Source organism: Aotus nancymaae, unplaced genomic scaffold (genome assembly GCF_030222135.1).
Source record: "Aotus nancymaae isolate 86718 unplaced genomic scaffold, 86718_ANA_hifiasm-v0.15.2.pri h1tg000036l, whole genome shotgun sequence".
NCBI lineage: Eukaryota > Metazoa > Chordata > Mammalia > Primates > Aotidae > Aotus > Aotus nancymaae.
Genome location: NW_026988450.1, coordinates 34,453,416 through 34,467,745, shown reverse-complemented (window position 1 = coordinate 34,467,745; position 14,330 = coordinate 34,453,416). Strand labels below are relative to the sequence as shown.

The window sequence follows — 14,330 nt, the reverse complement described above, 5'->3', positions numbered from 1 at the left end:
TCTTAGAGTAGTTTTCGGTAATTCTGTGACATTGGTAGTTTGATAAGAATAGCGTTGAATCTGTAAATTGTCTTAGGTAGCAGAGCTATTTTAAAGATATTGATTGTTCCAGTCCATGAGCATGAAATGTTTTTCCATTCATCTGTGTCATCTCTGATGTCTCTCACCAGTGTTTTATAGTTCTCCTTGTGGAGATCTTTCATGTTATTGATTAACTGTATTCCTAGGTACTTTAATTTTTTTGTGGCAATTGTAAACGGGATTGTGTTCTTGAGTCTCAGCTTGAATGTTACTGGTGTACAGAAATGCTACTAATTTTTTTTTTGCATTGATTTTTGAATCCTGAAACTTTGCTGAAGTCATTTATCAGTATTAGGAGCTTTTTGGCAGTCTTTAGGGTTTTCTGGGTATAGAATCATATCATCAGCAAAGAGAAATACTCTGACTTCTTTTCTTATTTGGATGCCCTGTATTTCTTTCCCTTGCCTGATTTCTCTGGCTAGGACTTCTACTACTTTGTTAAAAGGGAGGGGTGACTGGGCATCTTTGTCTTGTTCCAATTCTCAAGGGAAATGGTGCCAGCTTTTGCCCATTCAGTATGATGTTGGCTGTGAGTCTGTCATAGATGGTTCTTAGTATTTTGAGGCTTGTTCCTTTGATGCCTAATTTGTCGGTGGTTTTTACCATAAAGGGATGTTTGATTTTCTGGAAAGCTTTTTTCTGTGTCTATTGAGATGATCGTATAGTTTTTGCTTTTAATTCTGTTTATATGATGAATCACATTTACTGATTTGCATATGTTGAACCAACCTAGCATCCCAGAAACAGAGCCTACTTGATCATGGTGGATAAGCTTTTTGATGTCCTTTTGGATTTGGTTTGCTAGTAGTTTGTTAAAATTTTTTGCATTTATGTTCATCAGAGATATTGGGCTGAAATTTTCTTTTTTCATTATGTCTCTGCCAGATTTTGGTATCAGAATGATGCTGGCTTTATAGAATGAGTTAGGGAGGAGCCCCTCCTCCTCAATTTTTCTTCTTCAGTGATCTAACACTGCTAGTGGTGTGTTGAAGTCTGCCACTATTATTGTGTGTCTGTCTTTTTGTAGGTCAAAAAAGAACTTGTTTTATAAATTTATGAACTTGTTTTACACATTTCTCAAAAGAAGACATACAGTAAGCCAATATATATATGAAAAAATGTTTAATATCACTAATAATCAGGAAAATGAAAATTAAAACCACAATGAAGTATCACCTCATACCTGTTAGAATGGCTGTTATCAAAGACAAAATATAACAAGTATTGGCAAGGATGTGAAGAAAATGGAGCCCTTGAATATTGGAGGTAGGAAGGGAGATAAGCAGGACCATTATGGAAAACAGTATGCAGGCTGTTTAAAAAACTAAAATTTAGAACTACCATGTGACCCAGCAATCCCACTGCTGAATATATATCCAAGGGAAATGAAATCAATATTTCAAGGAGATAGCTGCACTCCTGTGTTCACTGCAGCGTTATTCAGAGTAGCCAAGATGTGGAATCAACTTAAAATATCCATCACTGGATGAGTAGATAAAGAAAATGTGGTATATACAGACATATCTCCTTTTATTACTCTTCTCTTTTTCAGGCTAATAGGTACTGTTTTGTTTTTTTTTTTACCAATTGAAGGTTTGCGGCAACCCTGCATCAAGCAAGTTTATTGGCACCATTTTTCCAACAGCATGTGTTCATTTCATGTCTCTGTATCATATTTTGCTAATTCTTACAATATCTCAAACCTTTTCATTATATATGTTATTGTGATCTTGATTAGTGATCTCTGATGTTACTATTGTAACTGCTTTGGGGTACCAGAAACTGCACCCACATGAGACTATGAACTAAATCAATAAATGTTGTATATCTTGCGACTGCTCCACTGACCAGCCATTCTCCTGTCTCTCTCTGTCTCTATGGGCCTCCTTATTCCCTCAGACAAAACGATATTGAAATAGGCCAATTAATAACCCTATAATGGCCTCTAAGTGTCCAAGTAAAAGGAAGAGTCATATGTCTTCCATTTTAAATCAAAAGCTAGATGTGATTAAGCTTAGTGAAGAAGGCATGTCAGAAGCTAAGACAGGTCAACAGCGAGACCTACTGAAGTAAATACTTAGCCAAGTTGTAGATGCAAAGGAAAAGTTCTTGAGGAAACTTAAAAGTGCTACTCCAGTGAACATGTAAATGATAAGAACGTGAAAAAGGCTTATTGCTGATATGGAGAAAGTTTGAGTGGTCTGAATAGAAGACAAAACCAGCCACAACATTCCTGTAAGCCAAAGCCTAATCCAGAGGGAGGCTCTGACTCTCTTCAATTCTACAAAGTCTGAGAGAGATGAGAAAGCTGAAGAAGAGAAGTTGGAAGCTAGCAGAAGTTGGTTCATGAGGTTTAAGGAAGCCATTTCCATAACATAAATGCTCATAATGAAACCACAAGGGCTGATGTAGAAGCTGTAGCAAGTTACCTAAAAAATCTAGCTAAGATTATTGATGAAGTGGTTAGACTAAACCACAGATTTCAATGTAGAAAACATAGCCTTCTATTGGAAGAAGATCGCATATAGGACTTTCATACCTAGAGAGAAGTCAGTGCATGGCTTCAAAGCTCCAAAGGACAGGCTGAGTCTCTTGTTAGGGTTGAATGAAGTTGGTGACTTTAAGTTGAAGCCAATGTCCATTTAGCATTCCAAAAAATCATATGGCCTTTAAGATTGATATTAAATCTCCTCTGCCTGTGCTTTATAAATGGAAGAACAAATCCTGGATGACAGTATATCTGTTTACGGCATGGTTTACTGAATATTTTAAGCCTGCTGTTAAGACCTACTCAGAAAAAACTATTGCTTTCAAAATATTACTGCTCTTTGACAATGCACCTGGTCACCCAAGAGGTTTGACAGAGATGAACAAAGAAATTAATGTTTTCATGCCTGCTAATACAACCTCCATTCTGCAGCCCATGAATCAGGGAGTAATTCTGACTTTCAAGTCTTCTTTTGAAACACATATTGTAAGCCTATAGCTGCCATAGATACTGATTCCTCTGGTGGATCTGGACAAAATAAAGCTTTCAGGAATGGATTCACCATTCTAGATACCATTATGAACATTCATAATTCATGGGAGGAGGTAAAAATATCCACATTAATAGAAGTTTGGAAGAAGTTGATTCCAACCCTCATGAATGACTTTGAGGGACTTCAGTGGAGGGAAGGAAACTAAAGATGCAGTTAAAAAAGAAAAAAGGCAAAAGAACTAGAATTAGAAGTGAAGCCTGAAGATGTGACTGAACTGCTGCAATCTCATGATAAAATTTTGATAGATGAGTACTTGCCTGTTATGGATGGGCAAAGAAGTGGTTTCTTGAGATGAAATTTACTCCTAGTGAAGATGCTGTGAACACTGTTGAAATGACAACAGAGGATTTTAAATATTTCATGAATTTAGTTGATAAAGCACAAGAAGATTCTGATTTTGAAGGAAGTTCTAATGTGGGTAAAATGCTATCAAACAGCATCACATGCTACAGCGAAATCTTTTGTGAAAGGAAGAGTCAACTGATGTTGCAAACTTCATTTTTATCTTCTTTTAAAAAATTGCCAGTCACCCCAGTCTTTAGCAACCATACCCTGATTGGTCAGCAGCCATCAACAATAAGGCAAGACCTCTACCATCAAAATTATTCTGACTTAATGCAGGCTCAGATGATCGCTAACATTTTTAAACAATAAAGGATTTTCTAAGGTATGCTTCTTTTTAAGACATGCTATTATTGCATACTTAATAGACTAAAGTATAGTGTAAAGGTAACTCTTCTATGCACTGGGAAATAAAAATCTGTGGGACTCATTTTATTGCAATATTCGTCTTATGTGGTGGTTTGGAACTAAACCCACCGTATCTCCAAGGTATGCCTGTATACACAATGGACTACTATTCAACTCTTTAAAAAAATCTGAAAATTCATTTGCAACAACATGGATAAACCTAGAGGACATTATGTTAAACAAACTAAATCAGGCACAGAAAGAGAAACATCCCATAATGTCACTCAAACGTGGAATGTAAAAATGTTGATCTCACAGAAGTAGAGTGTAGAATGATGGTTACCTGGGCCTGGGGTGGGGCAGGAAGGAGTGGTTGGGGAGGTATTGGTCAAAGGATACAAAATTTCAATTAAGACAGAAGGAAGAAGTTCAAGCAATTTATTGTAAAACATGGTGAGTGTAGTTCATAACATACTGTATTAGGTTTATGCAAAAATAATTGTGGTTTTTTTTGTGATCAAATTGCAAAAACCACAATTACTTTTGCACCAGCCTATATTATGCTAAGAAAAATGCTGGACGTTAAGTGTTCTCACCACAAAAATCGTAACTATGTAAGGTAATCCATATGTCAATTAGCTAGATTTAGTTATTCTCCAGTGTATATATACTTCAACTCATCATATAGTATATGATAAATAGATACAATTTTATCTATCAATTTAAAAATACAAATAGAAAACAATATATTTATAAGAAGTATTGTTTAAAATACCAATACTTATCATACTAAAGAAATGGCATAATACAGTGTACATACGCAGACAAATATATCTGTAACCACATCAATAGGTATCTCATCCACACATATCATAGCCATGCTCATTGATGGGAAGTGGCAGGATCAGGACCAAATCTCAGAACTGGTGTCTTAAGGTTTAAGTCAATTTATTTTGTCCAGAACTAGAAAAATGAGACGGCTGACTTTTTTTTTTCTCTGTTCAAGTTGTTTTTTCAAATCATGCCAAAACTTCAGGGCTGGGAGCAGTGGTTCACACCTGTAATCTCAGCACTTTGGGAGGCCGAGGCAGGCAGATCATTTGAGGTCAAGGGTTTGAGACCAGCCTAGTCAACATGGTGAAACCCCATCTGTACTAAAAAAAAAAATACAAAAATTAATTGGGCATGGTGGCATGCACCTGTAATCCCAGCTACTCAGGAAGCTGACGTGGGAGAAGTGAGGTGGTGAGAACTGGGAGGCAGAAGTTGCAGTGAGCCAAGATGGCACCACTGCTCTCCAGCCTGGGTGACAGAGCAAGACACCATCTCATTAAAAAAAAAACACCAAACTTGAGAAGTAGGTATACCATTTGCTTACCATGTTGGTTCATGGCATCAATTCTGGCATGAGACTACTGGGGTTTGTATTTCATTTACTGTGGATATTAGGTAAGCCATTTAACCTCATTATGCCTTGATTTCCTAATCAGCAAAATGGAGATATAATATCTCCTTTATAGTTTTGCTATGAGTATTAAATGACCTAACACAAGGAAAGTACCTGGCATATTGCCAGTCACTTAGTAATTTTATATATATATATATATATATATATATATATATATGTTGTGTTTTTTTTTTGAGACAGAGTCTTGCTCTGTTGCCAGGCGCCAGGCTGGAGTGCAGTGGCGCAATCTTGGCTCACTGCAATCTCCGCCTCCTGGGTTCAAGCAATTCTCCTGTCTCAGCCTCCCAAGTAGCTGGGACTACAGGCACATGCCACTACACCCAGCTAATTTTTGTATTTTTTAGTAGAGACGGAGTTTTACCATGTTGGCCAGGATGGTCTCGATCTCTTGACCTTGTAATCCGCCCTCCTCGGCCTCCAAAAGTGCTGGGATTACAGGCGTAAGCCACCACGCCTGGCCAGTAATTATATTTTTTTACTACTATGTAGCTTTTGTCTCCTGAGAATTATTTCTTCCATTTAGCCAAATGCCTTGCATTTAACAGATGTTTAATGATAGGCTTCATATTTTATTTTCGTTTTCTCTATTTCCACAGGTAACAAAGGCTTTGTATTTTTAAGCAGTTTTAAATTCACATTGATATTGACCAAAATGTACAGAAAGCTCCCATATGCCCCTGGCCCCCACTCATGCACAACCTTCCCCAGTATCAATGTCCTGCACCAGAGTGGTACATTTGTTACAGCTGATGAACCTACACGTGATTATCATCCAAAATCCATAGTTTACGTTAGGGTTAACTCTTGCTGTTTTATACTGTGAGTTTTGACAAATGCATAATGACATGTATTCATCATTGAGACGTCAACCACTACCTCTAGAGGTCTGGCCTGCAGATCCTGACCCAATGACGGATGAATGAATGCACTCTCACACTGTACAGTGATTCAAGTGGGCTAGGGAAGGTTGTTGGCTGCTTTCAGAGGGTGAAATGCCACCAATCGACCAAGACTCCCTCTCCATCATTATATTTATTCAGTCAGATTTTACAACAGAGGTTCTAAGTTAACACACTTGTGGATAATTAACAAGGTTAAAAGAGTGGTTTTATGAATGATAAAAGCTTTAGGTTCCGGGGGCCCAGAGTAAACACTATTAACAGGTAATTCCCCTTTGATCTACCCCCAAGAGGGTCATCCAGCACAAAGTTTACATGAGTAAACAGAATAGAGACAAAGGGATGTAAGGTAAACAGACTTAAACTGGGAAACCTTTTATCATCTCTATCTCTTTCCTATCTAATATAAATGAGCCGGCTGCCTTCAGTCTGCCCCAATAAAACCTTTTTGACTTCCAAAAGTTTTGAGACTAATCTATAACTTTCGCTAATCTTTCTTTAATATTTTGCCAGTCACCCCAAGGGAATCTCAACACATCATTATGGTACCACACAGAATAGCTTCACTACCCTAAAAATAGTCTGTGTTCCATCTATTCATCCTCCCTTCCCTCTAGCCTCTGGCAACCACTGATATTTTACTGTCTTCTTAGTTTTGCCTTTTTCAGAATGTCATATAGCTGGAATCATACAGTTCACAGCCTTTTCAGACTGGCTTCTTTCACTTAGTAATATGCATTTAAAGTTCCTCCATATCTTTTCATGAATAATATTACATTGTCTGGATGTACAACATTTATACATTTACCTACTGAAGAATATCTTGGTTGCTTACCAAGTTTTAGCAATTATGAATTAAGCTGCTATGAATATCCATGTGTAGGTTTCTGTGTAGTCATGACTTTTCAACTCTTTTGGCTAATACCATGGAACACAATTACTGGATTGTATGGTAAGAGTATATTTAGTTTTCTAAGAAACTGTCAAGTTGTATTCCCAAGAGGCTATACCATTTTGCATCTTCATCATCAATGAATGAGAGTTCCTGTTGCTCCACATCCTTGCTAGCTTTTAGTGTTGTCAGTCTTTTGGATTTTCACCATTCTAATAAATATGCAATGGTATCTCATTGTTGATAGTTTGTGGCAAAATACATAAAACATCAAATTTATCATCTTAATCATTTTAAGTGTACAGTTTAGTATTAGATACATTCTCAACTTTGTACAAACAATCATCAGAACGCTTCATCCTGCAAACCTGAAACTTTATACACATTATATTAGTTTGCTAGGGCTGCCCAAACAAAGTGCCACAGGATGCATGGTTTAAACAACAGAAATTTATTTTCTCACAAGTCTGGAAGCTAGAAGTCCAAGATCAAAGCATTGGCCCATTCGGTTTCTTCAGAGGCCTCGCTCCTTGCTTACAGATGGTCAGCTTCTTGCTGGGTCTTCACATGGTCTTTCCTCTGGGTGGGAGCATCTGTGGTGTCTCTTTGATGTACAAATTTCCCATTTCTCATAAGGACCCCAGTCAGATTGGATCAGGTCATGACTTAATTTTAGCTTAATTATCTTTCAAAGGCCCTATCTCCAAATACAATCACATTCTGAGGTATGGAGATAAGACCTTCAACGTATGAATTTTGGGGGACACATTTCAATGTATAACATCCATTAAGCAACAAATTCCATTCTCTCTTCCCTCAACACCTGGTATCTACTCTTCTACTTTCTGCTTCTATGAATCTGACTACTCTAGGTACTTCATCTAAGTGGAATCATACAGTATTTGTCTTTTTGTGACAGGCTTATTTCACCTAGCTTTATGTCCTCAAAGTTCATCATGTTGTAGCATATGTCAGCATTTTCTTCCTTTCTAACCCTGAAGAATATTCCATTGTATATATACCACATTTTATTAAGCTACTCATGTACTGATGGACATTGGAATTGCATGCACATTTTGGCTATTATGAATGCTGCTGTTATGAACACAGGTGTATACATACCTTTTTGAGATCCTGCTTTGTGTGTGTGTGTGTGTGTGTGTGTGTGTGTGTGTGTGTGTGTGTGACAGAGAGAGAGAGAGAGAGAGAGAGAGAGAAAGAGAGAGAGAGAGAGATTGAGTTTTGCTCTTATTGCCCAGGCTGGAGTTCAGTGATCTCAGCTCACCTCCACCTCCCGGGTTCAAGCAATTCTCCTGCCTCAGCCTCCAAAGTAGCTGGGATTACAGGCATGCACCACCATGCCTGGCTAATTTTGTATTTTTAGTAGAGATGGGGTTTCTCCATGTTGGTCAGGCTGGGCTTAAACTCCTGACCTCAAGTAATCCACCGCCTTGGCCTCCCAAAGTGCTGGGATTACAAGTGTGGGCCACCATGCCCGGCCTAGAGACCCTGCTTTCAATTCTTTGGGTATATACCCAGCAGTGGAGGTGTCCCAGGAATTTGTAAGCATGCACTAAAGTTCTGGTTGTCCTACCCACATATCTCTCCTTAGGCTAATTCTACCTTAAAATGTTTACCTGGTATTATAAACTAAGGTCTTAAATTATTTATTTATTGCATGATGTATCTAAATCAGGCTATCATAAATGGGTATGCATCAGGAACCTGTCAGATAAGAAGCACCATAAATTATCACATTAGCTCAGGTATCATTCAGGTAATTTGTAAGTTAAACAATTATAATAAAGGAGATAAGCAATCTTTGTCATGCTTAAAAAAGTTCAAGGTGACACCAAAATGTCAAATAAAATGTAGAAATTTAGTTCTAACTTACATTTAATAGGAATTTTCAAAACAACAGACATGTAGTCATGACTGTCTTAACAGTTGTTCAAATTCTTAACTGTGAATAAGTGGAATCCTAGTTTAATTTGTGCAATAATATAGAATTTGCCACCAATACCCCCATTTTCAATGCAGGAGCACAGTACCTCCCTCTTTTCCACCATGGGCAGAAAAGTAAGAATAATCATGCATTTTTCCATGCCCTTACACAAACAGAAACCTACCTACGTACATTTATTTTTGAAGACTACTGAAAAGCGGCATAACATAGAGAATAACAACAAATGATCTAGTTTCAAATCCTAGCTCTCACTTTCTACTGTATAACACTGGCCAAGTTATCTAACCGATCTTGGCCTACTTAACTAGCAGTTTCTAAGCTGTGAAATAGGGCTATTCTGCAGAAAATGTATTGGCTATAGTAAGCTCTTGATATATATTACCTATTTACAGCATAAACTGGCAAACCACATAGCTTGAAATAAACATGATATAATTTCTTATCTCACTGGAGTAAAGAAATAACTATCCCACCTCCACTACTGTAAATGAGACTATATGGTGTGGGTGAAGCTGCAGAGATAATGAATATCAAATCACTTTCAGTGGATTTCTATTGCCTCCTAATTGTTAAGTTATACTGTTGAGATTCACTCAGGGTGGCTGGCAAAATATTATGTAAAATATTAGGGAAAGTTATAGATTTCAAAAGGTCTCACACCTTTTGGAAGGCCAAAAGGTTTTATTGGGACAGGTTGAAGGCAGCTGGTCCATTAAATTAGGGAGAAGACAGGGATATTAAGAGTCTTTCCCAGTTTAAGTCTGTTTACCCCACATCCCTTTGTCTCTACTCTGTTTACTCATGCAAATTTTGTGCTAGATGACCATATCAGGGGGAGATCAAAGGGGAATTACCTGTTAATAGTGTTTACTCTGGGCCTGGAACCTAAAGCTTTTATCATTCCTAAAACCACTCTTTTAACCATGTTAATTATCCACCGGTGTATTAACTTAGAACCTCTGCTATAAAATCTGATTGAATAAATGTAATGATGGAGAGGGAGTCTTGGTCGATTGGCTGCCGTTCGCCCTGTGAAAGCAGCTAAAGATGGGCCAGGCACGGTGGCTCACGCCTATAATCCTAGCACTTTGGGAGGCTAAGTCCAGTGGATCATGAGGTTGGGAGTTCAAGACCAACCTGGCCAAGACAGTCTCTACTAAAAATACAAAAATTAGGCAGGTGCTGAGACTGCACTCCAGCTGGGGCGACAGAGTGAGACCCCCATCTCAAAAAAAAAAAAAAAACAGCCAATGGTCATCCTTAGCCCATTTGAATCACTGAACCAGGTATGAGAGTGCATTTATTCCTCTGTTGTGTCAGTCTGCAGGACAGACCTCCGCAGGTGGTGGTTGACATCTCATTATACTACAACAGCTTTATTAAAATTGATTTTCTGTGTTGAGCCATGTTTTCAATTAGTTATATTATTAAGAAGAAATGTGTCACTAAGATACAGCCTTACTGCCTTATTCTCCAGCAGTATAAGTTAGAAAAGAAATCACATCTATGTGGTCTAGGATACTTTATGATACCCAAAATAATTGGATATTTTATTTGAAGTTTGATATAATTTTGTATTATTTAGAATATTCAAAAACTTTCTTGAAGGTCAGGTGTGGTGGCTCACAGCTGTTAATTCCAGCACTTTGGGAGACCGAGGTAGGCAAATAGCTTTGAGCTCAGGAGTTCAAGACCAGCCTGGGCAACATGGCGAAACCCTGTCTCTATTAAAAATACAAAAATAAGTCAAGTGTAATGATGCACATCTGTAGTCCCAGCTACTTGGGATGCTGAGGCAGGAGAATTGTTTGAGCCTGGGAAGCAGAGGTTGCAGTGAGTTGAGACTGTACCACTGCACTCCAGCCTGGGTGACAGAATGAGACCCTGTCTCAAAAAACAAACAAACAAACAAAATCAACCAAAAAAACCATATATATATACATGGTTTAAAAACTATATATATATATATAGTTTCTTTAACTGCTTTTAAAAAGTCAGGTCTATAAAAGTTTCAAAAAAATTATGCTGAAATATGGCCCCACCAAAGTAAGAATGTAAGAAAAAGACAATGTGTGTTTATAATTTCAAATTAGAGGAAAATTATAATTGTCAATGTGAGTCCATCTTTAATATGTATTATCAAAAATGTCTTAATGGGCCAGGTACAGTGGCTCACATCTGTAATCCCAGCACTTTAGGAGGCTGAGGCGGGCGGATCATTTGATATTGGGAGTTTGAGACCGGCCTGGCCAATATGGTGAAACCTCATCTCTCCTAAAAATACAAAAATTAGCCAGGCATGGTGGCGGGCACCTAAAATCCCAGCTACTTGGGAGGCTGAGGCAGGAGAATTGCTTGAACCTGGAAGGCAGAGGTTGCAGTGAGCAGAGATCACACCACTGCACTCCAGCTCGGGCAACAGAGCGAGACTCGGTCTCAAAAAATAAAAGTCTTAATGATATTTTACAATGATATACAATAAGAAATATCATTGGAAAGATTTCAGTGTAAAATTTTACATATATAAGATCATATATATATAAATAATATATGTAAAATACATAAAAATGTATGTTTTTCATATATATGAAAACTAATGACGTTCAAACTCTTCTAGGAGTATAAAGTCATTAATATAATGAGACATAGTGTTATTGTAGAAGCCTTTGAATTTTCAGGAGAGTTCCAGAATGAATTAAGCAATTATTGTTATGAAATATCAAACTGTACATCCTACTCACTGCCTCTGTGACTTCTGTAGAGCAATTATATGGCCACAGATGAAACAGGAGGAAGCTAAAGAATTTGAAGTCAAGAAAGGGCAAAGTTCCACCATACCCTGAGGCAAGTTGAGGGAGAAGCCCTCAAAGTCAGCCCATCAGAGTTCAGTTTTATCTGGAAAACCCCAAACTTCCCTGATTTTCTTACACTAAAGTCACAGGCTATAATTGAATTTCTAGATTTTGAACAGCAGTTTGCAACCTGTGCTTTGTAACATCTCTGGCTTTCTCTGACAACTTCATGACTTTCTGAAATTCTTTAAACAGAGTCCATTTTAATTCACTAAAATTTAAATACTACATATGCCATAAATCACTTTCAGGGAGAGAAAGGAAGAAGGGCCTGTGGTGGAAAAGAGATCAAGGAACTTCCAGAGGTGGGAAAAAACTCCAGGAATAACATTTCAAAAAGAAAATAGGAGAAATTACTTACCAAAACACTAAATATATACAGTATGCCTCACTTGCATGAAGTTAACAATTTAGATAATTCAATTCAACAATCACTGACTGAACACCAACTACATCCAGGGAAAGCAGAAGGCATTGAAAGATCTACTTCCCCTTGGGCTACACTAGAGGAGGGCCCCTAGCAGAAGACAGGGAGAGCTGGCCCTTGCAAGCCTGGTTCTTACATTCGGGGAGGTGCCATTGCTTTATGCAGAGCCTGGAGGATGCAATGACACTCTGAAACCAGGTAAGATGGTCCAGGCACTCCTCGGATGCTGGGGTCAATCCTTCAAGTAAGGTTACATTTAGGGAGCAAAGAGTGTTTGCAGTGATTACTGACCGGTTAGTAGTTTTTGTTTGTTTGTTTCTAAAACTTTGGCTCTTCTTAAACTTGGCGCACAGAGTGATCGCATTCTCTTTATTCTGAGGAATGTTGAATTCTTCCAAATCCTGCCTAGATCGGTTGTCATTCTGTATGACAGAACAGCTTTTGATGCTTGCTCCTGTTTGAAAAATCTGAACGCAGTAAAGGACGAGGCAGGGAGAGAGTTTACTGAGCACTTCCACCTCTTTGAGTGAAAAGTTGTAAAATACCCCCTTTTCTTGTGATAGCAGATCTCACTTTTAGAAAACTCATGACACATGCCAAATTAAGTCGCAAATCAAATACCCCTCCTAACTATCAGAGTGTTGAAAAGAAGTGCACAAGGAAATTTTGTATTAGCATTATTATTTTATCGGGGAGGGGCATGGAAAGAAGTAATTTTTTCCTCCTTTCATTCGGTAGAATGGCAGACTGGATTCTGTTTTTCCTCCTTTTTATTTAAACTAAAGGAACATGGTTCCAACTGGAATCGCCTATTAAAACCATCAATTCTTAACAGCAAAATCGATATCCAGTGTCTCCGGGCAAAACGCCTGTTAACCCTTGAGCCTCTGCCACAGGTGGACGCGGAGCAACAGACACTCGTTCGCCCCCAGGTCCCTGCGCCCGGAGACAGAAGCCACGCGGGCGCGCTCGAGGTAAAGGGCTCTTTGTCGAGAGTCCAGCGTGGCGCCGGGCCCCATTGGTTACGCGTCCGCTCGGGGCCATCCTGGTCCCTCGTCCCTCCCCCATCCTGGCGTCCAGGACCCGGGCGCAGGCCACATGGTCCTCGGATCGCCCGGTCCCGGATCCCTGCAGGGCGCGTCCACACCACGCCGCCAGACCCACGCCGCCAGACCCACGCCGCGAGGGGCTGGGCTTCCCCAGGGCCCACGGGTTCTGAAGCCCGCCCCCTTCCCCGCCTCCCGAGCTCACCGCTTTGAGATCCAGAACGCCGTCCTTGGCCTCCTGCAACAGCGACACGAACTTGGTGGTGAGCAGCCCCAGGCTCTTCTCGTGCCTGCTGCTGCCGCCCCCAGCGCCCCCAAGCTGCTGCTGCGACGGCGGCTGGGGGGCTTGCGCCTGCGGAGGCTGCGGCTGCGGTCGCTGGCCCTGCCCCTGCCCTGGCGGTGCCTGCTGGCCGGAGCTCGCGGGCTCCGCCGCCGCCATCGCGTCCCGGCCCCGCGGTGGTCGGGCCCCCGCGCACTTTCGCTCGCCTGCCCCGCCCGCGGCCACCTGCCGGGTCGGCTCCGCCGCTGCTGCTTCCCCGCCCTCCGAGAGCGGCAGTGCGGGTCGCGGGCTGCTGCAAACAACAGGTGTGCGGCGCCCACGGGAGCCGAGGCCGCTTGTCACTCCGGGCCTCCGCCCCCTCCCCAAGCCCGGGGAAGCGTGAATGAGGCTCACGACCAAGTGGGGAGGGGGTGGAAGCGAGAAGGGGCTGAGAGGGGTGGGGACCTGAGTTTAAATGGCAGGAAGTGACGCGCCGCCCGCCGTTGCCTAGAAACGCATTTTTTCTGTAGGAAGGAGGAGAGCACGAGGAGGAGGAGGGGCGTCGGCGCGAGTGTTTCACACTCGCCTCCCGGGCGTTCACGAGCTGCCCCAAAGAATGGTGATCCCATGCGGCAAAGCAGGGAGGAAGAAAAAAAGGAGACAAAAGAAAAAAGACTTCTACCTGGGCAGAAAGTCACAATGCCCAGAG

At 40.4% G+C, this 14,330-nt stretch overlaps 1 protein-coding gene across 2 annotated transcripts in view; it reads right to left on the bottom strand.

The window, feature by feature from the left end:
* E2F5 (E2F transcription factor 5) overlaps positions 1-14,066 on the bottom strand; it is a 43,774-nt gene extending 29,708 nt beyond the window's left edge. For both annotated transcript variants that reach the window (XM_012471010.3, XM_064384333.1), the window contains exon 1: positions 13,568-14,066. In XM_012471010.3, the coding sequence (XP_012326433.3) occupies positions 13,568-13,801 (234 nt within the window). In that variant the 5' untranslated portion in view covers positions 13,802-14,066. The remainder of the gene's footprint in view (positions 1-13,567) is intronic.
* Positions 14,067-14,330: the final 264 nt, after the last annotated feature.